At 35.3% G+C, this 24,412-nt stretch overlaps 1 protein-coding gene and 2 long non-coding RNA genes across 5 annotated transcripts; 1 reads left to right on the forward strand and 2 right to left on the reverse strand.

Moving 5' to 3' along the window:
* The first annotated feature begins 375 nt into the window (after positions 1-375).
* On the forward strand, positions 376-10,452 carry LOC138880299 (uncharacterized). The gene is made up of 4 exons (XR_011402823.1): positions 376-770; positions 4,789-4,849; positions 9,060-9,169; positions 10,238-10,452. It is a non-coding gene; the product is annotated as an uncharacterized lncRNA (long non-coding RNA).
* On the reverse strand, positions 1,541-15,974 carry LOC104235124 (uncharacterized). Of its 2 annotated transcripts, XM_009788802.2 has the most exons (10): positions 15,766-15,974; positions 13,981-14,063; positions 13,799-13,876; positions 11,891-12,003; positions 11,724-11,789; positions 4,065-4,166; positions 3,430-3,967; positions 2,705-2,910; positions 2,453-2,616; positions 1,541-1,988 (listed from the first exon to the last, which is right to left on the reverse strand). In XM_009788802.2, exons 1-10 carry the CDS (start codon positions 15,882-15,884, stop codon positions 1,853-1,855), a joined length of 1,605 nt encoding a protein of 534 aa, XP_009787104.1. In that variant the 5' UTR covers positions 15,885-15,974; the 3' UTR covers positions 1,541-1,852. The 2 variants fall into 2 exon arrangements, with proteins under 2 accessions (XP_009787104.1, XP_070016101.1); XM_070160000.1 differs by lacking the exons at positions 13,799-13,876; positions 13,981-14,063; positions 15,766-15,974 and adding an exon at positions 12,915-13,402.
* Positions 15,975-21,170: 5,196 nt separating this feature from the next.
* LOC138879245 (uncharacterized) lies at positions 21,171-23,208 on the reverse strand. Of its 2 annotated transcripts, none has more exons than XR_011402678.1 (3): positions 23,107-23,208; positions 22,117-22,175; positions 21,171-21,443 (listed from the first exon to the last, which is right to left on the reverse strand). It is a non-coding gene; the product is annotated as an uncharacterized lncRNA (long non-coding RNA). The 2 variants fall into 2 exon arrangements; XR_011402679.1 differs by having other exon boundaries at positions 22,117-22,179.
* Between the last annotated feature and the right edge of the window lie 1,204 nt (positions 23,209-24,412).

The raw sequence follows: 24,412 nt of genomic DNA on the forward strand, positions 1-24,412 counted from the left end.
CTTGCGGTGAAGGATATGGTATCATAATATGGATTTTTTTATCTGATACTTTTTTTTGCCTCAACTCAATGTGTGGACACGCTTTGATGAGCTATGATCAATTGCTATTGCACTTTGATTGTTGAGTGGTAAATGTCTTTTTGCACCAAATGGTGGGGGTTAGTGGTTAATGAGGTAGATGCAGAACTCAGAGATCAGGGCTCAACTCCTAGCATAGACAAAGGTGATTATTTTAGATCTTGGTGGGAAAAGTTACTTGTTACTTGTGCTGGTGGGAGGTAGCAGGTAGTCGGTGGAATTCTCCCTTATTAGGAAAAGGGTTTTGAGGGGTTGTGGGGTGGGTGGGGTGGGGGGTTTAATGTCTTGTGGCTAGCATGTATTTGGAAACTTTGAGCTAGGTCAATAACCAGGATAGGCAGCTTAACATTCACGTTCAACTCACGCTTGATTGTACAAGTTTTGACGCCTTTATCTACGAAATATGGCTACAGACAAGTATCGCAAGGGTATTACAAGTGATTTTGATTATGTTGACAAACTCCTACAAAGAAACAGAAACATTTGATTAACATGTTGGATCTAAACTAAACTGTCGATATCAACAGATAAGACTAGTCACGTAGGTTGTAAATCCGGAGTTATTAACTTAGCTTTTGCTAATGGATTTCTAAAGTGCTTTTGTATTGCAGTTTAGTTTGACAATCGCCAATATGAGCGTTACCTGTATAATCCCAGTGGCATATAGTTCTGTGCAATGGAAAAGACATCAGGTGACATAGTTTTCCTACTCTTTTCACCTGCCAAATTCAACGTAATCATCTCAGTCCAACGAGAGAATGTTATGGTTAAATAAGAGATCTATAACCCTGCAGGCTTTCCTGATTTAATATTGCTTTTGGTTGTATACTTTTCTTGTGCTCTCCTATTTGATAGGCGGACCTAGTAAAATTATGCCCATCTTAAGTTACCAGAATCCAAATTCATCATCAGTAGCTTTACTCCCTCTATTACGACCACGTGCACTTTTGAGTTTCGTCTTGACAACTTATTCTAGGTTTTGAAACATTTGTACAAGAAAAGCAATATGGAAAACTAAAAGATCTCAATTGTATGATATCTTTTACTGTAGTAAAGTCCTTTTCCCCTAATCATTTAAAATATTTATTTAGAAACTAATTAATCGCATAGTCTGCTAAAGACTCACGTAATCTTTTCCCTTTGCTAAAATGTTTCCTCAATAGATTTTTCCTGGTAAGCTTTTCATAAGAAAAGCATTACTCGCACAATACTCCATAAATAGCCTTCACTCTTGCTGCTATACTCCATAATCACATTACTCATCATAACATCCACAACGTCAAGGTAGAAGAGTTCATGTTGTACAACGAATAGTTCTACAACCACCCAGTAAAATCCCACTAGTGGGGTCTGAGGAGGGTAGTGTGTACGCAAACCTTAACCCCACCCCGAAGGAGTAGAGAGGCTGTTTCCGGAAGACCCTCGGCTCAAGAAAACAAAAAGACAAAATTCTTGCTACATCTATCCAAACAACGAATAGTTCTATCTATCCAAAATTCTTGCTACATCTCTCAATATGTCTTGTTGTAATAATGACAAATACCGCTCCAAACATTCAAACCTGAGGTCCTGATTTCTAATATGCAAGACAAGAGTCAACTTTTACCCCCAACCAGAATTAGGAACATATTTTAAAGAAAAAACAAAATGTTATATCCCAGATTGGCAAGGAAAGAGCTATTATCTAAGTACAAAAGCTCTACATGAAAAGTTGGCTTCCAAATTTACAAGACTAGCTAAAGAAATAGCTATAAGTAAACAACACATTATAATTTTAATGCGACTCTTCTGCAACTTGAGAACTCCTAATGCCCCAAAATGACCTGGGTTTAAGCTTCTTCTTCGTAGCAGTAAACAGCCATCCCAATTGAGTTTCACAAGAGGCACATTCAGCAATTGACCAGGCATACCTACAAGAATATCAATTCTTACTTATCAAATCTCTTCACACAGAGATTGTGTGATCTAGCAACCGACATATCATATCTTATTGCAAGGGTTTTAAGCAGAAACCAGAGTATTTCCTTCTTGAATAAGTATGAAGACATGATTGCAATTTACCCTTAAAAGAACAAATCCCCATACTTCATTATCGATATCCGGCAGAAAGATTTCCAATAAATGCAGGAAGGTAGTCCTTATGAGTGAACAAGAAGCTATAAGCAAATGATTAAGTTTAAGGAAAGATGGCTCTAACTACTGGTTACACCTCACAAAAGATGTTGGGCACTGATGTCTTCAAAGTTGCCCCCATTTGACACCTTAGTGAGGATTAGAAACACCCATTTACTCATGCATTCTGGTCAAACAAGGTCCAATTATGGAAATAATTGACATGATTGACTGGTAAAATCAGACAACTGAAAAAACTTACCCAGGAAACCAGCTGTATTCTTTAACAGGATTGCCAATAACAGCCAACCCATTTGCTTTAAACAGTGTCATTATCTCATGCACAAAACCATGTGGATTAACGTAAGCTCCGAGAGGACCCTCACTAGACATCACCAACATATCGGTTCGTCTGGCAATTAGAAGCTACAAGGAGGAAAAGAAACAAGAATTGGCAACACAATATTTAGTTATTAAAACAGCAGAATAGCATTAGTGTCATTTTCTGCATTACCTCACAAGTTTTACATCGAATGCAGTCAAAACTCTCAAGGAGTTCAATTTCTCGTCTCAGTCTATAAGATATTCCATCAATCTCCAAAAGCTCTTGCCTTGTTGATACTGACACGGGCATCTTACTTGCAATATGAAATGAAAGAAGATCTGGCTTCATTACGTAACTGTCCATGCTTGGTGCCCTAACTATCTGTTTCCATCGGCCTGCAAAATTTCAACTCGATGTACTCAAAACCGTTTCAATTCGACCGAGAATCTAACTTCTTATTCAAATGATCCACTGGAATCAAAGACAGAAAACACCAGAAGAATAAAATTATCGAAGTGCAATTGAGACCACAAAAGTACAGAGATAACAGAGAGAAAACAGTTCAGATTTTTATAGATCAGTCTAGCCATGATTGTTGTGAAAAATCAGGCGATTACCATCTAAGACAAGTGGATAGCTCAGCGAGTCAGTGCTAAGCAAAGAGGAGTCCCTCGCATGAATAGCATAAATCACATACAGCATGATGTAAATTTCAATTAAAATACCCATCTTTTAGCCTATTGGTCTTTTTTCTAAACTAATTTTAACAGATGAGGAGAAAGGGAAGCAAGGATTTTTTCACCCAATATTTCAATGTCATAGAACAGCTATGTAGAATCCAAACTAGTGTGATCCAATTTGGAACATTAATCATCCATAATTTACTAAACAAGAGAAAGTGAAGACCACACGACCTGCTGCCCTTTGAGCAAGAGAGTATGAATCGTACATCTGGTAAACCCAACTGGGCCAGAAGGCCCTTGGAACTTCACGAAACTGGTTTAAAGAACACTTTTTCCATGTGTCATTCTTGTGAGTTGGCATAGACCTTTTCCCTAAAGCCAGCCTCACACCAACAGCCTCTCTGTTTTTTCCTGTGCCGAATGACCGAAAATTATCAAAAGGAGATCTTGCAGGTTGAATATGAGACTGCTGCTCAATATTCTCATCATCACTGCTTGTTGAGTCGTCAAGCATATCACAAGAAACAAGAGCAGACTGGTGCAACCTCCTTTCTGTGGGTGAAAGTTCACTCTCAAAACTTTCCTCGGACATTGCATCCGAATCATTTTCATTCCCAAGGCCATATTGGTCAGCTCGAGAGCCATTTATCGGTGGCATTTGATTATGTACACCAGATCTAAGGATACTTAATGGTGGCAATCTTCCCACAGCCTCCCTGGGTGTTCTCAATGGCAAATCTTCGTTGATGATTTGTATCTCCCCACAAGGCTAGATAAAAAGGTGCAACAGAACATGAAATTGTTAGGATTTAAAGATAAGGATATCCTATTTTTCATAGATATTATAGTATTCGCTGTACACTTACTGATCCCTCCACATCCATCCAGCGGCGCCTCAAACGAAAACGCTGTTGCCCACGAGTTACAACATTCACTGAACCATCCTCCAAGTGCCGATATTGCCTAATCTAAAACAGTATAAACATAACTACCCAGGATCAACGTCATAGAATAAGCCATCTTTCGATGTGTTGTTGAAATATAAAAACATTAACTCTCCATACAACGCACCTACTCTTTTTGCATGTCAATTTGAAAGGGCATGGTGATTAAGAAATCAACTTGACTAACATATATTGGTAGTAGGAAAAGAAATAATTCTTCTGGAAACGTTGGACTAGTACCAAAAACATCATGTCATAGTGACAATGGTCATGAATTAAATTGCATAAACATGAACTTTAAATTTATGAGTCATATAAAATGTACTGATTTCCCAATGGACATCAAGCATTTTACAGTGCATGTTACTGATCCATAAACATAGGCATAAATATTACCAACAAGATGCCAATCGTATAATACAATTTAGATTTCAACCAAAGTCACTTTGACAGGAACAAACATCATGTACAGGACATAGCATGCTATTTCAGATCTCAATTTCATCATTGTCATGTTTCAAGGATACATAAGGCAAACAACCATACTATTTTTCTCTGCTGCACACTTAAAGAGTGGAAATAATTTCATCACTTATACGTGACAAAAATCATTATATCAGCTGATATCATCATGTCTTATGTTCAGAAAGCTGAAATCATCCAAATCAGTAATGCATTGACGCCGGTTCTTGACAATATTTGACCAGGTAGTATATGGTTAATTTTCCGCAGGCTTTCTAATAGCAAATTCTATTTCTAAAATAGGATCTCTAGTATGACTCTTGTACTTAGTGTTTTTACTTTCGTAAAGTTTTCTGTTTTTTTTTAAACCCCTCCCAAATTAGGAGGATCTATAGTGTTTCCACACTTCCCCTCCATGGTGACTCGAACCCAAGACCTAACGGTCGTAGGTGGAGGTGCTTTTACCAACTGAGCAAGCCTCACTTGTCATAAAGTTTTCTGTTTATCAAGTACTTTCTCAGTTAAAGGTTTAAAAAAGAAGTTACGGTTGAGCTAATACTCTCGGGTTGATCATCTTGCTACTCAATAATGAATGTAATGCAAAGTCTTCATCCCGTAGGAATGTTATTCTCCTCCTCGGTGAAAGAAGGCAGAACCGTGGAACGAGGGTTTGTGAGAAAGAATCTAAAAGGAACTAAGATATTGTCTACCCTTAATTCTTTTTTGAGAATTAAGACAACAAGTGCTACCAAGAAAGCATGTTCCACTACAACGACAAGAGACAAATGTAAAAACTTAGCAATATCTTAAACTGAGAATTCCCAAAAATTAACGATACCTGTGAACTCAGAGCAGCACATCAAGCAACAAGGTCCCTATATATCAAATCAATTCCGTAATGGAGAAACCTTATTGTTGTATTAAAACTTACCCTGTATCTGAACTTACATTCATTCTGTAACAGGACAAGCTTATCATAGTGTCAAATTCTAGCCGGGGGCAGCCAAGTATATACGGGGCTTAAAGCCAAAGTTTAATATGAGGCCTAAAATTTTTAAAAATAGTTATAAGACATGTTTTTACTTAAAGTCTATTCTTCTAGCTTTTTGAGATACAAAGTTGTTAATAATCCTTTTTATAATCGAATATCTCTAATAATTCCTTTTCAATTGATAATATAGCCAACCCATTTAATCTTTCTTGAGATATTGTTGATTTTAGATAAAATTTTATAGAGCAATAGAAGTATAGATTTATTGGAAGCTTAAATTTCTTGGAGGAAGAAGGTGAGTAGAATATATAAGAGAAAAACAGAAAATATGTAAGGGTTTGTGATATATGAAATATTGAAGAAAAGAAAGAATAACTTGGACAAATTAAGAAAAGGAGAGTAAAATTTTTACACGTTATCTAATGATGGAGTAAGAAGTGAAAAATTAAAACGTCGGAAAAACTATTCATCTACTCATGTTTAAGTAAGTCAAATTATTACTTTATTTATATCTAAAGAGTTTTCTTTCCTTTTATTAAAAACTCAACTTCTGTATTAAAAGTACTACGTAAATAATTTTTTTAAACACCTATAAACCTATTATTTTTAAAAAATAGGGTCTCCCAAATTTGGGGGCCTAAGGCACAAGCCTTACTACTCAAACCATTAGAGTCGGCCGTGATTCTAGCTATTTTTAGATCATAATTGTGGCAATGCTCACCCCTTCTCTAACTTGCATCGCTTTCATAATGGAGCACCGTTTCATAGTCCCAAGGTCATACTTAAATCATTTCCACGTTCCGACATGCTTAACATTTTGTAACCCACATCTAAGACTAAGCCTAGTTGACCCGTTTCCGGACCGTCCCAGACCGGTTGAAACCCGGCCCAGGACCGGTAGTTAGGGGGCTGGGTTAGGGGGCTAGGGGTTGGTCCGTTCACCTAAATAGATCCGGTTAACCGGTCCGGTCAATCCCGGTCAACAAAAATTACTGTTGAACCGGTTAACCGGCCCGGCCCGGACCAGCCAGGACCGGATTAACGGCTAGATTTCTTAATTTTTTTTTAAACGTTTTATGACTATTGGCAATGGTCAGCTGCCTTTTGGCCGTTGCCCAACGACTGGATTGCACAAATATCCCTTTTATGGGCATTTTTTTAAGAAAAAATACTTCCTCCGTTCCAATTTATGTGAACCTGTTTGACTGAGCAGGGAACTTAAGAAAAAATGAAGACTTTTGGAATTTGTGGTCCTAAACAAGTTAAAAAGGGGTCCAGAGTATTTGTGTGGTTATAAAAACTTCTCATTAAGGGTAGAATTGTAAGTTTAAGCTAAATTGTTACCAAATTTAGAAATGTGTCATTCTTTTTGGAACGAACTAAAAAGGAAATAAGTTCACATAAACTGGAATAGAGGGAGTAACACTTTTTGTAATTACTAATTTAGCCCTTTGAAAAACTATAAATACACCCCACCCCCCTCTCCTTCATTTCTTCACTCATCTCTCATTTCTCAAACTCATATTCTCAATTATCATTCTCTCATTCTTCACCTAAAGTGCAATCAACTATTTGGCTCTCATTTTTTTTGGAATTTAATGTATTGTATTATTTATTATTTGAAGTTTGAACAATTGACATTTCTTCGTGGTAACATTGGAGTTGTGAAATCATCAAGTGTTCAATTTATTGCCGAATTCGGTGCACTTCCTCCAACTCTTTCTCTTATTTACTATTTTATTTGCATATTTAATTTTTGCTAGTAGTTAAATTTTTACAATATGTTTAATGCTGCAAAAAGAGTTTGTAATAAAGTTACTAATTGGGGTAATCGGGGAAATAGAAAAAGAGGTACTATTTCAACATTTGGTAGTAATTTAAATGATTCTACACATGTTTCTAAAACATTACCTGATAATAATATAGATTATGAACAATTACAGGAAGATTTCGGTATAGAAGATAATGAATTAGAAATTGAAGATGAGACACCACTTACACCTAGTAGTGTTGGAGTTGGTAGCAGGGGTGGTGGTCGTGGTGCTAGTAGTAGACCACCTATAGCCTCGACTACAATTTCCTATTCTTTCCGCTATGGCTCGGGACGTGCTGAATGTGCCAATATCAACTGTTGCACCAGAGAGTGCATTTAGTCAAGCAAGACAACTTGGAGACACCTGTCACTCATTGGGAAGCAATGCTTTGGAAGTTTTAGTATGTTTCAGAGATTGAATTAGATCAGAACGAAAAAATCAGGGATGTGAAGAAGTTGATAGACCAGAAGACGAGGAACTTGGAGATATATTAACACATGGTAACCCATCTGAATTTCACACGCAAGAAGATGGCCAAGAAGTTCATATTGATTATGAAGAACTTACTAAGGCAATGCAAAACCTTTGAACTTACTCTTTTTTCGTTAATTTACTTGTTGTTAAATGTAAACTTCAATTTGTAAGTTTGAATTTTGAAATAAAAAAGCACTTGCAATTTATAAGTGCAATTTTTTTCCATCTTCATTGTATTCTATTATCTTAAATTCTTAATGAAATATTCAAAATTTCAAATATAAAGATTTTAAAGCCTTTGCATCCTTTTATTCAAACACTCTTACGGTTATATTACTTTATATTAATATAAATTACGATAGTTATACAAAATACAAAAAAAAAAAAACACTAACCCGGCTTGGCCCGGCCCTTTGGATCCGTAACCCTTACGGTTCATTTTTTACCCGGATGGATCCGGACCCGTTAAGTCCGATTTTCATTAACCCGTAACCGGCCCGGATTGGAAACCGGCCGGTTACCTTGTTTCCCAACCCGGCCCAGCCCGGCCCACCCGTTAAACACCCATATCTAAAACTTCACCACACAAAACAGCTTTCATCTGAAGGATGTACATCCTTCAGTTGTTTCGTTTAGATAAAGGCAGGATCATCTTTGATATACAGATATCCTTAAAATCTATCTATCTATCTCTCTCTCTATATATATATATAAATGTGGGAATGAGAAAAGTAATGCGGCATCTCTCATTAGCTAGGAATTGTATTTATCTTTTTTTTCCTTTTTTTGGATTTTTCTTCTATTATAATTATTTACCTCATTAATTGAAAAGGCACCAAACCCACTTAATGGTTTCTTCCTCTTACACAAAATTCAATTTCAATCAAGTAACTGTTTCATTTCAACGGTTTATCGAGGAAGCCTATCAATTTCAATCAAGTAACCATTTCATTGTGGATGAATGTAGTATTCAATTGATTGAATTCAATGAATCATAAATGTGATATATTCATTCTGAATTTATAATGTAAATTATGTAACTCTTATCTATACAATAACATCCAATATTATCAATACGGGAGTTACATATGCCTATATAAATTATCCATGAAACCTGAGGCATTCATGTTCCCTACCTAATCTCCAGGTACTTTCTTTTGGTTTTGTTTGTTTCAGTGGAAGAAGATTAGCAAGTAGAATTTGTCGAAACAATGGATGACTTACATAATGCAGTTTCAACTTTTAGTTGTTGATTAAAAGGATTTTCGAGAATTCGTTCAATCAAGGTACTATTTTTCTTAATTTTGCTTAAATATTTTTGGAATATAAATTGACTGAAAGCCGTACTATTTCATCCAAACAAAAGGTACTATTTATTTGATCTTTATTTATTTATATATTTTATAAGTATTTTAGATATTGGATATTAGAAGACATTTAGGTTCAATGTTGCTGATCTCAATTTTAATTCATTCTACAAATAGTGTATTGGCTAAATTATATAAGAAATAAGAAGCTAAATAGAAAAAATTATAGGATAAAAAATTAGTGTAGCAATTTAAATGAGATCACAAATCCATGTGTTTTCGAGTAAAAATTCATGTACTTTGGAGAACATTCTAATTATATGTATGAACAACTTCCTTCTTCAAACTTTAAACTCAATAGGGGAAGAATTAGCATAGGCAATGCCCCGAGGAGGTTGCCGAGTTCTTATTTTGAAATTCATAAACGCATAAATAAAATGATCGAATTTCATTTGATAGTAGCTTCATTCACTTAGACATTTCTCTAAGTTTTTTTTATCCCTTTTTAATTTGATATTTCATAACATTGACCTTCCTTAACCGTTATTCCCTTTATATATGAGCATTTGATGAATAAAAAGCTTTAAAACTTTGTAATTTTTAGTCTCTACGAGTTACTAATATATTTCTGGAGAAGGCACTGGGGTCGTATATTTATGTATCATACTCTTAAGGAGAAGTGAAATGACACATCTTTTAGACCAGAAAAACTTTGGATCTTTTCTATCTCTCTTTTTTTTTTTTTTTTTTGCACTTTTCTTATTTTGTTATTACCTTATCCAAAAAGTCTAAAAGTGACTAATACAAGATACGAGAAAGAGTCAAGATCATTTATAATGTTGCAAAGCTAATAATCACGGTGATATACTAATGTTATAATAACTACCTTTATTGTAAAGTCTCTTTTACTATTCTAATATTGGATATATAATGTACATTGTATTTGATAATGTGGTATTTTTTTTTTTTTTGAATAAACTTTTGATCTCCCCTACTCTACTTTAATTGTCAACATTTGGCATGATTTCTCTATTTTTCTGTTTCTAGGTTATGAAACCAAATAGGAATCTTGATCAAGTTGTGGATGAGATTTGATAGCTAGAGTGATCCTGGCTTCTACAAGAACTCTGAGTTCTATGAAGTTACTTTATCCGATTTTATTCATCCATATAGTCGTTGGCAAATTCTTTTAGCAGAAGAACATAGTGACATATTCAAAGGACCTTAGAGCAAGTTATTATATTGTATATGAGCAATTTGAGAATTGGTTCACCTCTTCATTTGCTATTTTCTAAAATGGTTTTATAAAACTGGTATTACTATCACCTTATGGGAAGATGGTAGTGGAATAAACATTATGAAGATGCTAGAGACGTTTCATAATTTTTTTTTTGTCATTTCTTCCTTTCACTGTAATGGTTTATTTTTTATTTTTTTATGCAAATATTTCATGTCGCATTTACTATCAATTTTGTCGTTTTAGTACGTATAAGGGATGAAGTGTGGATTCTAAGTTTAAATTGTAGTCACAATAATATCTCTTAGGAATTTGTTGCATGAGCTCTATGGGGTCATAATTTAAATAGTTTTTTTTTCTTTTAAGATGCTTAGTTGATTATTGATCAAGTTATATCAAGGGATAAATAAATTATGTTTTTATGTAATAGCAAGTTTAACTGATTATTATAGAGTGTGGTTTTCTTTTAAAAAAATTACATGTTTAAATTTATTTTAATTTTTTTTATGATCGCGCAAAGCGCGAGCAAGTACACTAGTTTCTAATATTCTCCAACATTGAATGTCTTGGTTGGTACCTTGGGGCTGTTGGAAACATTTACAACCTCAAGGAAAATTCATCAATTGATCACACATCACCTTGAATATTATGTATGGGATCACTTTTAGTCCCAAAATAAATAAAGAAAGAAATTGTCTCTCCCACCAATCTCTAGCTAATGTAGAGGGAAAAGAAAAACACATTTCAACTCTTAGCTTAAATATCCCAAGCAACCATGAGTTGCAACATTGAAAGCCCAAAGGAAATAACAGAAACAAATAGAACTAGCTCATGCAACTAACATACAACAGAAAGAAAGAACTTTAGACATTGCTTTCACCATTTTGAACTTGCCATCAAGAAACTGTATGCACCTCATTAGTTTCAACTAAGTCAGAAAAGGATGTATTACCAACAAAAAGTTGACAATACAAATTCAGTCTGCTTCTAGAGCATGTCTTTTTTCAAAATTCAAATAAACTAAAACAGAAAGCTTTCTCCCTTATGTTTTACTTCAGATTATGTAGAACCAGAAACTTTTGAGCTTTATAACAGTTTTGGGAAATAAATGGACCTGAATTCAAATATCGTAACAAGATGCAATGCCACAAAAACCCACATGAACTTTCTTCTTCTTCTTCATCAGAAACAGTCAAAATTCATGTCACTTATTACTTTATCAGAGAAATATAATCTACTCGACTAGGTATTCAAAAAAATAACTATCAAGAAAGGCAGAGGATTCAAGTTCCACACCTCAGCAGTTGTACCAGTGGTTGCTAATTTTATCCTTCCATTAATTGGATCCTTGTGAACTCGAATCTGGAAAAAAAATTTACCAGCAATCGCACTCAAAAGTCAAAAAGAGAAACAAATTCTAGGGAAAGAGAACAAAATATCAGAGCCATTAGGCGTCCACCTACCACGCCGATAGTGTAAGGAGCATCAACTTGCCTCAGTGCCTTTTCAACAGCAGCTATGAAATTAGGCTGAACAACTCGCAGAGGAAGTGTAGCCTCGGGAAATAAAACAACTCCTAAGAAGATGAGTAAAATAAAGCACATAAGACACTATAATGAATGTTAAACTACCCAAGGCAAACCCACACAATTAATATTTGCTGCCTTTTTTTTTAATTATGATAAGGAACTTAACATATGCTGCCAAGAAATCTGAACTCTGAAGTAATTGTTGAGCTGAAAGAAAAGCTTACATGCTAATTTGGGAACAACTAATCAAACATACCATAAAATTAGCTGGAAAAATAGCATTTGACCATTTTACAGCTCTACTAGTGCTAACTGAATGAAAGCTTAAGATATTACTCCATAGATACCATCTAGAATTAACTTAAAGTTGTCAGTATCAGAAGGAAATGAAATGATTTTTTTTTTTTTTTGAGAAGGTTACAATTTGTATATTAATATAAAGACTTCACTGAAACTGTGAAGTCACCCATAATACAGTGTTGAGTGTCCATATAAAACTACACACAAAAAAGGACACTGTTCCTCCTAGTTCTTCTTACAATGAACCTAGGGCATCTAAGATGGATTCATGATCCTCCAAAGGTTTTCCTTTACACCAAAAATAAGACAGAGCTACACATTTCATCTTTATCTTTTGGATATTGTTGCACTTTCCTTCAAAGCATCTTTGATTTCTCTCTTCCCATACCGACCACCAAATACAAGCTGAGACAATTCTCCATCTCTCTTTATCTCTCGAAAGAAATCTCTCTTTATTCCAGCTAGTTAGAATATCAAGGATTCTTCCGGGCATTGCCCATGGGATTCCCCTTAGACTAATGAAGATCCTCATATCTGAATAGTGAACTTGCAATGCAAAAAAAGATGGTTGATTGTCTCTGCTTGCTCCCCACATAAGTAACACCTAGAGCACAGTTGAAATCCTCTTTTGTTAAGTTATCTTGTGTTAGGACTGCACCTTTTGCCAATAACCATGTGAAGCAAGCAGCTTTGTATGGAATTTTGACTTTCCATATCATCTTCCATGGCCAACATCCGATTTGATTGTTTGCAAGGTTGTATTCTTTGTACGCACTCCTAACTGAGAACTTTCCTTGCCCATTCCCTTGCCACATGATAAGGTCTTGGTTTGTATTGATTCCAGAGAACTGTTCCAAGACCCTATAGAACTCAGTCAATCTGTCAATCTCCCAATCGTTTAGCATTCTCCTAAAAGTAAGATTCCATCCCTGGGCAGTCCAAACCTCTGCTAAAACTGCTTGTTGTTGCTGATTTATTTCATGAATGTCAGGGAAGAGACCCTCCAGGGTTCCTTGTCCTAACTAGTTGTCATTCCACAGAGACACTTTACTTCCACTTCCTACTTTGAACTTTGATTTGTTAATCACTTTTGGCCAAAGGTTTCTAATTGATCTCCACAAGCTGACACCATATGGGCTTCTCTAGATAACTAGAAAATGGTAGAGAAACCACTGTCATGAATCTTAAATTAAGTATTTAGGGTTTCAAACTTCTGAAATGGTTAATCTAAATAATCACTAGAAAATCATGGTTAGATATAAAAGACACACGAATTTAAAAAAAAAATTAAAAAAGGAAAAGTGAAATTCATTTATGGTAAAAGACTCATGAACTGCAGCCACTTCTCAAGAAGAAACTGAGACAGCATAGGATCTAGTTGAACTTCACAAACATCATATAGTAACATACCTCACATCAAGAATTGCACAACTAAGACAGCGAGTGTCAAACACTTTGTGGTCATATTTCCTTCTCCTCCATAAATATTTTTTTTTAATAGAAAAAAGGCATAGCAACAAGGCAACCAAATAATACAAGTACCTTCAAGATAGAATAGAGGAACATTTAAGACAGCTCCGCCGTCCAAGAAGGCCAGCCTGTTATGAGTATCCTCGACATCTGACACAAGAAAATGTAAAAACAATAAGTCAAACAGCATGGAGAAATACATCATCCTGAAAAAGTAATTGAAAAATGAAAATTGAAAAGTAGAATACACCTACCACCAAGGTAAGAATGTAAGGCAGCCAAAGAGGTGTCATAAGTAAATCCACCAGATGCGGATGCTCCCGCCGAAGTACGATAACTATGATCAGCCGCCAAGTACAAAAAAAGATCATTTCATAATTGGTACTTTTGGTAAGGAATTTCTTAATTGATACTTGTAATGAGATGAAACTTCATTCGATCACATAGCTGAAAAATGTTACTCACTCTGTTTCATTATATGGCACTCGTTCCTTTTTAGTCTATTCCAAAAAGCATGGCAACTTTCTTTATTTGGAAATTCTTTAATTTTAAACCTCTCATTCTACCCTTATAAAATGTTCTTATAGCCATAGAAATATCATGGCATGTTTAAGACTACAAGTTCCAAGGATACTTTTGTTACGTGGGTTATTAAAAAAAGGGATACTTTTGCTATGTGCCAAAAGATCTTTCTTAATTTTCATGCCCAATCAAGCACCATCATTTTAAAAAATAAGAGACTGAATATATCGATCAGCACATTGGGACTATGTCAGAAGAATCAGATTGACTGGCCTCCAACTCAGATTTGAACATAATAGTGTTTGGGACAACTTCCACGCACCTTAACTATACAAACGGGTACCTACTATTTCTCACCAGCAAATCTGCCGAGTAACTCTACCTACCAAAGCTTAAGTAGATAGGACAAAATCACTTGGCACTTATTTGTCTCTGCTATGATTTGAACATGATCTCCTATGGTTTTCATCCCACTTCATTGACTGCAAAGCCACACCCTTATAAATTTTCAAATTTCTTATAAATTTCCATTTTTTATTATCAATATAAGTTTGAACCAACATAACTAATACGAGAATACATTAATGTACTTATTAAGACATGAAGCTGTGCGGGTAACATGAAAAATGTGTCCGTTTTAAAAGATCTAAGAAGAGCTAAAAATGTATCTTGCCCCCATGGCTTTGGTCTAGTGCTAAGAGCTCAGCGCATGGATGCGTTGGTTAGGCGCATGTCACGGATTAGAATTCTACCATAGACAAAATCCTAGTATTTAAGCTGAGAATGGTAGAACGGCGGGCCCATTATCCACCGAGTTTTGAACAGTGCAACACAAGCCCTCGGGGATTTCTTGGTTATAAAAGGAAAACAGCTAAACATGTATCCCTCCATTAGGTTTGAAGAATTGTGTAGCATTAGAAAGACAAGTTTATAGGTGACAAATTTAGAGGCAAAAAGAGAAGTGACTGAATAAGGCACAAAGATCCTCTTGCATTCTTCTACTACTACGATGATACCTACCATCCAAGTTAAAACCTATTCCCAAATACTCCAAGAGAGTAGGCATTCTTCTAATTTCCCAAGTCATCCAATTTCCAACATTTTCACTTCTCTCATTTTATCGAGTAGCCAAGCAAAGAACATAATTTAAAGGAATTCCTTAGTAGGAAAAGTTATTCGATACTTGTGCTGTTAGGAGGTAGCAAGTACCTGTGGAATAGTCTGAGTGCACGCAAGCTGGCCCAACACCCCATTATCAAAATATATATATAATTTAATGGAATTTTCAACAAAACAAAATTATCAGCTTCATATACTATTCCTTTCACTTTCCGTTTCCAATTTGCAAATAAATGATATAAATCTCAAAAACAAAACCTAGACCCATCTGTCCAACAACTTCCCTTGGACTCTCCAAGCACAACGATTACTCTAAACTAAAACCCCTAAATCAAAACTTTAATGACGCATCGAAATTGAAACGGAAAATCAGAGTACGATAAATAGTAAAATTTTACGTTAATTCATCGTCTGATGATTCTTCTTCATCCACTTCTTCAACTTGCAATTCCTCAGATTCCAGCTGGCGAATCTGCTCCATTTGGTACCTTTCTCTCTCTAGAATTCTATCCTCCATTTTCTTCTACTGTATTTCGATTCAATCAATTCGTGAGTCTTTTATACGAGTGGTAAAAATACACTACTACTAAGCAGCATCCGAGAACCCGCGAAGAGCAGGAGATTTGGCCGATGGATCCACAAACGACGGCGTTTTCGTCAACACACAAGTAAGTAATGAATCGAGAATTTAACGTTTAACTCGGTCAACATTATTGGACGCACATATATCATTTTTATTTAAATAGTAATAGTATTTGGTTTCTTTAAATTGCTAAAAAATAATTAATTTGATTTTCTTAAGAAGACATGATTTTTTATTACAAATCTTATTACTATCTTTCATTTTAATATCCAGATATTATTATCATAAATAAAATAAACTCCAGCATCATATTTTATAAGTTTATAATGTATATATAAATTTTACTACAGTGAAATTCTACGAAATAGTATTTTATAATTCAAATGTATTACATTTTATAAAATAGTATTTCAGTAATTGTATTATAAACTTATATTGTCTTATATATAAAAATTGTACTTTTTGGATTTACTCTTGACCTTGTCTTTTCTTTTGTTGCAATTCAAACATATCATGTAATTAAACGTATGCTTATGCAGATCTAATAATGTTTGATTTAGGAGGTTACTATGCTTTCATCACATCAATTCTACGGAATTTTAACTTTCTAGATGTATTACTTAATTGCACCAAAATAAAATATAAACTTATCAATTTAATATTTTGAATTTTCTGAAACAAAGTAAATTATTACTTAAGCCCGTCTTTTTCAAGGAATTTGATATTTTCTTTCTTTTAAGTTAATAATTTTCACTAGCTAGTTATAAAAACCTTTTTTTTTTCTTTTCAATTGAACCACCTAATTTTAATCCTAGAACTCCAGGTGGAATGTCTTGTAATTTTTTATTTTTTAAAAACAATTACTATGTCATAAGTACACCCCCACAGCAAACAAGCTCATAAGCTAACTCAAACTTCCAAAAACTCCAAATTTTGGACTCCTACTGTGTTTTTTTTTTTTTTTTTTTTGGGTATCTTTCGCTGGTTTAAGTAAAAAAGAAAATATTGAGTATATATATGTTGTATTGCCTATCATCCAAAGTTCTGTACCGAGATTCATATTAGAGATATACTTGAATTCAAAGCAATAATGATGTGATGATTCAATTTAAGGAAGGAAGGCACAAGTAATAAAAATGACACAAACAAAATAATAAGGGTAACATGTTTTATAAAATAAAAGATAAATATAATAATGTTGAACAACCGATAGAGACAAGAGATAGAAGGGAGAATGATTTTGGTATTTCTCTTCTTGGTGTGTTTTCCATAGGGTTAAAAATTCCCTATTTATAAAGGTACAAATACATTCATGTTATAAATAATATTTATTTATGGTGAATGTCTATATTTTACCCCCCCCCCTCTCTACTTTTCTCTACAATACCCTTCTTCTTCTTTTATTGTTTTATAACACGTTATCAGCACGAGACTCTAACTAATTGAGTAGCAGCTTTGGGATTGAGCATAATGATTGTCAATTGTTCCATAAACTTCCTTCCTAATTAAATTCTGAATTTAAGGTAAGTATTTTACTTTATTTTTCTCTTTCAAATACTTGAAATTCTATAATTTGATTTTAAATACAAGCAAATACAATAAATTTTGATTATAACTCTAATAAAAGTTAGTAAGAAATTATAACCACCCGAAGTGGTAAAATTTCTATGTCTTGTCATGATCAAATTCATATATGATTATCAACACAAAAAAATGGAAACCTGTCCCATTGAATTTGCTTCATTCTCATTCCCTTAAAAGAATGTGCTAGCAATATGTGATAAGTCTGAAAGATGACAAAATTATTACCGTAAAGGTATCAATGAATGTGGAAGTGGCAATAGACGAAATTATAATCGGCATCATTGTGGTGATGAGAACAATAAGAGTTCTCAAAATAATCCTTCACTCTGTGAAAGTAATGTTTGTCATTGATTTGATATGAGATTTTGTAAAACACATACAGATGATTATGGCCCATTCATGATTTGAATGTGATAACATGTGATTTATGAATACATATTCATTCCCGGAAGAATATGAACGTGCTAGTGGTAGTGAATATGTCACACTCACCTCTAGAAAGAGGTTTGAGATAAAATAAGAAAATAATTTCATTATTATGGCATGAATGGTCATTGATCACGTACCTATTGTGATTAGCCAAAATATTATGGCAATGCGATTATTGCATGGCAAAAGTAATAGAAGCAACATATCTTGCCTATAATGATTTTGACCATGACCATAATGGTATAACTTTCTACTTGAAAGAGATATTCACCGTATGAATATTGATGAATATGTGATAGTACCAAATTAATTGAGAGCTCTAGAAGAGCCAATTATTACTATTTTGGAGGAATAAAATTGATTATCAATAAAACATTGTGTTGTAGTAAGTCTCAAAGAAACTTAATTGAGTTTCTAAAGTATTTGCGAAAGCGGTTGGTTAAATTGAGACTATAAATAAAGGAAAGATTTAATATCTTTTATTACTACAATTTGTAACGGGGTAATATGTATGTGAAAAGCTACCCGCTTTATTCTCCAATTTGTACTACACAAATAAAAGAATACCACAATAAAGTGGATGTTTATTGATACAAAAACTCATATCATAATAAACTTGGAGTATTTTTATAATTGCACACATCATGGTGTAAACCTAAAGTTTATCAATATTGATAATTTATTCAGTTCACACAAACTGGTTTAGCCATGTTAATTTAAGTATGGTGTGCAAAAATTAAAGAGAATTCACATGGGTAAATACTAAAGAACTACAAAGTTCTTTACGAATTTTCTTACGTTGCTTGTTCTCATTAACTAATAGACTAACTAAAATTGGGATTAAATACCATGAATTCTGGAAATATCAAAAGTGAATATGGGCCCATTCACCTGCTATGTATATCACATAAGATGCATCTATGGGATGCTTACACGTGCGATTATTATTAACATGCAACATGGTGTTTGCCAGATAACTTGCTCAATAATTTAATTTAGAGCATATTCCAGATTTTTTATTCAAGATAGTTCATCTTAATAAGTTGGTTTAGCAAAATGATTTATTGAGTGCCTCCACTTAATAGCTAAACTATTACTTATGAGAACAAAGTTGTCTATATCAGTTTGATATACATTATATACGAAAGTATATTACATTCTCCTCTCACAAGTGGTTCAGAGTCAGGAACCAAATAATTTCATCTTATTATGAATAATATATGGTGCATGTTTTTATTAACACCATAATGCACAAAGATGAGTTCCCAAAATTGGGAAAGAAATTAACATGAGTGGAGACAAGATAAACAATTGAGAAAAAGTCACGTGGAATGAATTATCGTTTGTATATATAGATCCTCGAATACGATAATATGAACTTAAAGTTCATAAAAAGATAATTCATCTGCAATATATTGCAAAGTATGCTGGACGCATTTGCTGGCCCAAAGAAAGTAACTATATTCTCAATGCCTACAAGTTCCAAAAGCTTAAGACAACTTTAACTATAGCCCCAGTATCGATTGCCTACAAGTACGGGGTCTTATACTGTTTATTGTGATGCCTTGAGTATTGGCCTTGGAGCAGTATTGATGCAGTACGGTAAGGTGATTGCCTACACGTCCAGACAATTGAAGGTACATGAGAAGAATTATCCTATCCATGATCTCGAGTTAGTTGTTATTGTTCACGCCTTGAAGATCTGACGTCATTATTTGTATGGTGTTCCTTGTGAGATTTATACTGATCACCGGAGTTTGCAGCATCTATTCAAGTGGAAGGACCTTAATTTGCGCTAGATGAGGTGGTTAGAGCTGTTGAAGGACTATGATATCACTATCATGTATCACTAGGCAAGACCAATGTGGTGGGCGATGTTTTGAGTCGTCGGGCGGAGAGTTTAGGGAGTTTGGCTTATCTACCAGCAGCAGAGAGGCCTATGGCGATAGATGTTCTGGCCTTAGCCAGTCAGTTTGTGAGGTTGGATCTTTCGGAGCCTAGTCAGATTCTAGCCTGTGTGATTTCTCGGTCTTCCTTGTTCGATCATATCCGAGAGCGTCAGTATGATGACCATCATTTGCCCGTCCTCAAGGACAAGGTTCTGCATGGTGATGCAAGAGATGTGACCATTAGTGATGACGGGGTATTGAGGATGCAGGGTCGGGTATGTGTACCCAATGTTGATGGGCTTCAGGAGTTGATTCTAGAGGATGCCCACAGTTCGCGGTATTCCATCCATCCGGGTGCCGTGAAGATGTACCAAGATTTGAGATAGCACTATTGGTGGATGCAGATAAAGAAAGATATACTTGGGTTTATAGCTCGGTGCCTCAACTGTCAGCAGGTAAAGTATGAGCACTAGAGACCGGATGGTTTGCTTCAGCAAATAGAGATTCCGGAGTGGAAGTGGGAGCAGATCACCATGGACTTCGTAGTTGGACTCCCACGGACTTTGAGTAAGTTCGATCCATTTGGGTGATTGTGGATCGGCTGACCAAGTCCACGCATTTCATCCCTGTATGTACTATATATTCTTCAGAGCGGTTGACAGAGATTTATATCTGGGAGATTGTTCGTCTGCATGGTATTCCAGTTTCCATCATTTCAGATATAGGTACTCAGTTCACATCATGGTTCTGGAGGTCCGTACAACATGAGTTGGGTACTCGGATGGAGTTGGGCACAACATTTCACCCCCAAATGGACGGACAGTCCGAGCGTACTATTAAGATTCTTGAGGATATGCTCCATGCGTGTGTGATGGAGTTTGGAGGTTCTTGGGATCAGTTCTTGCCACTGGCGGAGTTTGCCTACAACAACAGTTATTAGTCTAGCATTCAGATGGTACCGTATGAGGCTTTGTATGGTAGGCGGTGTAGATCCCCGGTGGGCTAGTTCATAGATTATTGGGCACAGACTTGGTTCAGGATGCCTTGCAGAAGGTTAAATTCAGGATAGACTCCGTAAAACCCAGTCCAGATAGAAGAGTTATGCGGACCAGAAGGTTTGCGATGTTTCCTGTCACAACCCAAACCGAAGGACCGCAACGGGCACCCGGTGCCTTACTCAATCGAGTACCAACATAACATATCTTTCTTATTATACTATCTTGAGTAAATGAGCCAAAAACCCGTCATGAGATAACAAGAATAAAACATAAGGGAATACTCAACATATGACGACCCAACATGATATACAAACTTATACATGTGACATACGGGCATATAAGGTCGGCATGGCCATTTGTAAACTCAACACATAGGCCAACAAGACCATACAAGTATCCATAAACCTGACATCTGTCTACAAGCCTCTAAGAGTACATAAAATCATAAAGGTCGGGACAGGGCCCCGCAATACCAATCAATATATATCCAAAGCATACTGACCAAATAGGCAACTCCGGAGCAAGTGGAGTGTACCAACACCTCCGCTGAGCTGATAGCCTACTCGGAGGAATGTCAACCTATCAATTGGGACCTGCATGCATGAAACGCAGCATCCCCAAGTAAAAAGGACGTCAGTACAAATAAAGTACCGAGTATGTAAGGCAGAAAAGAATAAACAAGAACAGTAATATAAAGAGAGATAGAGGAGATACAACCTGTAACATCTGCGTGCCTCTGGGGGCTACTGACATGAAATGCATAATACATATATATACATAAACTTTTAAAAACATACGCCTCTGTAGGCATCATCATCATCATCATATTGTACTCGGCCTCAAAGAGGACTCAGTAAAAACGTACCCGGCCATCATAAGGCTCGGTAGAATCGTACCCGGCCACGCGGAGCTCGGTAAATCCAACTGATCAGTGGTTGCACAATAGGTGTCGTACCCGGCCTACTATAGCATGACTCGGTAGAGTAAAATAGATACTATATATAATGCATGCTAGACTTATGGAATCACGTTCTAAACCTTTTGGAGTGGCTTAAGGTCGTTGCACCTTTGATTAACATTATGGATATCATGCCATCAATATGAGTTTCTATAGGATTCAAGGATCATACATACTTGCTTAAAATAACTTTATAAGGAAAGAACAACATGGGCAACCTTAGTTTCTAGGAGTAGATCCATTATGAAATAGCGTTTTCATTTCACTTTAGATCATGCCAAAAGAAATAAGGAAGTTCCTTAACATACCTTAACCATGGTGAGTCCTTAATACCTCCCAAGCTACTCTTCAAATAACTCAACTCAATCTACCTTTGCATAAGGAGATTCAAAATCAGTGTTGAATAAAGGCTAAGTCTGCAACTTAAACTTGTAGCTCGTTTATATAAATTCGGGCAGCATCTCCCCTATAACAAGAGCCTCCTCCAATATCATATACCAACAATAATTACCAGAGATATCCATCAATACATAATTATCAATAACAAGACACCATAAAACAACAACAAGTCATAACTATTTTACGACGAGCGACAAGCTCCAATTGGAATTCGTATACCCCATATCATCCCTTATAGACTTTTTACTTTAACTTAATAGTATCATTAACATGATAATGAAGTCATTCATCAATAATTTCAGCCTTATACCATATATCCATAACATAGAAAATGATCCACAACTCCAATTATTCTTAATTAGCAACTTTATTCACTAGTTCATGTCTAGTTCATCCATTTAACTTAACCAATGCCAAGATAACCTTAAGAACCTGTAGGAACACAATATAATTATCTCATATAGTAGATGCAAGTCGAAATCTATATTCTATTTAGCTTACAACAGTCCAACACATCCCACTCAATTCATACCAAAAACGACGACTATAGTAGCGTCCAACACCCCGAAAATATTACAAAGAATGACTAATCCATCATTTTGCCATTATATGGTGTTTCTCCACACCATTTATCCTCCAAAAAATCCATTAAATAGCAGCAAAATATACAGCCCAAAAGCTACACAAAACAGCCCCAAAACAGCCCGAAACAAGTCGAATAATTTGAAATCATGGCTTCTGATCACCGTCCCGTGAGTTCTAGCTATTACAAAATATATTTATCAACCTTCCTTCATATTTAAAAGCTTAAATACCGAAATAAGACATTTTCTTAAATATTAAATATCTTCCAAAACTCAAACTACAAAGAAAAAAAGAGGCAATATAGCAATACTTACGTCATGGGGATCGTTTTAATGTTATCGCTACTTGATTTCGTGCCCCGGATGATAATCTTGTTGGAAACCCTTGTGGAGAGCTTGAGGGGAAGGTTAGGGGTGTTATTTGGTCGTGCTTTCTGGAAAAATAGGGAAAGAGACAAGATAAGGGATGTAAATATCCCATTTTGTTGAAAAGTCAAAAAGGTGCTACTTGGCACCATCTCATTGGCCCTTTTTCAAACACTTATATCTTTTTATCTGGTTGTTGCATAAACGAGCGGTTAATAGCGTTGGAAACTACATTCCAAGACCTTTAATTTGGTATATAATATGTCCCAAAAGACCTCATATAACACACAAAATTTATTACTCAAAAAGCTTCATTACAAGGCAAATCCTTAGTCGGTTTTTTCGCAACTTAAATCCGATTTTTCTCAAACTTTATACTTCATATACAAACATCATATATAGTCATATCATGTCTTTAAACTCATTTAAATCATGATTAAAAAGTCTCATATTCATATTAACTTGCTTAACACTTCGACAAACCTTTCTTGTCCTTGTAGAAGGATTTCATCCTTTTTGAGCTTACATCAATTGACTCACGACGTACTTTCAGGTACAAAAACATGAGTTGTAACATTATTCCTCCCTTTGGAACATTCGTCCTCGAATGTTGACTGATGCGCTTCTCATTCTCATACCATATGGCTCTTATGAATACTTTAATATTGTCCTTTGTCATCTAGGTAATTGTTCTGTGAATAAATTTAAAAACCGGGGCATTCCCCCCCTTTGGGCCTATTCTCACCTCGCGAATTATGGCCGGAGTTCTTCCAGTATCGTAACTTTGACTACCTTCTATGATGTATCCTATATGACTATGTCCTTTTATGCACGACTTTTCTCTCCTTTTTCCTCTAGCTTTTTGCCAATCTCCTGGCTTCACTTTGTGAATACATATATAGAACTATGACATGATGTCCCTCTGGGCATATATAGGTATACTTAAGCTCTTCGCTTGGTACTTTGCTGAATGTACGACTATTGCTATATTTCGTTTTATAGCCTTGGTATTATTACCGAGGTGTGCTACACAACTCTAGGTTACTTTCTCATTGTTTGTCCCATAACCTGCCGGCGCAACCCTGCCACATTAGGAACATATAATCGACCTTGATATCCTAGTACTCCATCTCACCCTGCCACATTAGGAACATATAATCGACCTCGATATCTGAGGACTCCATCTCCTGTAATCTCAAATAGTGTCTTCTCCTTTTGAGGGGTTGCATCTCTTTAATGATCTAGCATATGATCT

The sequence above is a fragment of the Nicotiana sylvestris genome, chromosome 10, assembly GCF_000393655.2.
Source record: "Nicotiana sylvestris chromosome 10, ASM39365v2, whole genome shotgun sequence".
NCBI lineage: Eukaryota > Viridiplantae > Streptophyta > Magnoliopsida > Solanales > Solanaceae > Nicotiana > Nicotiana sylvestris.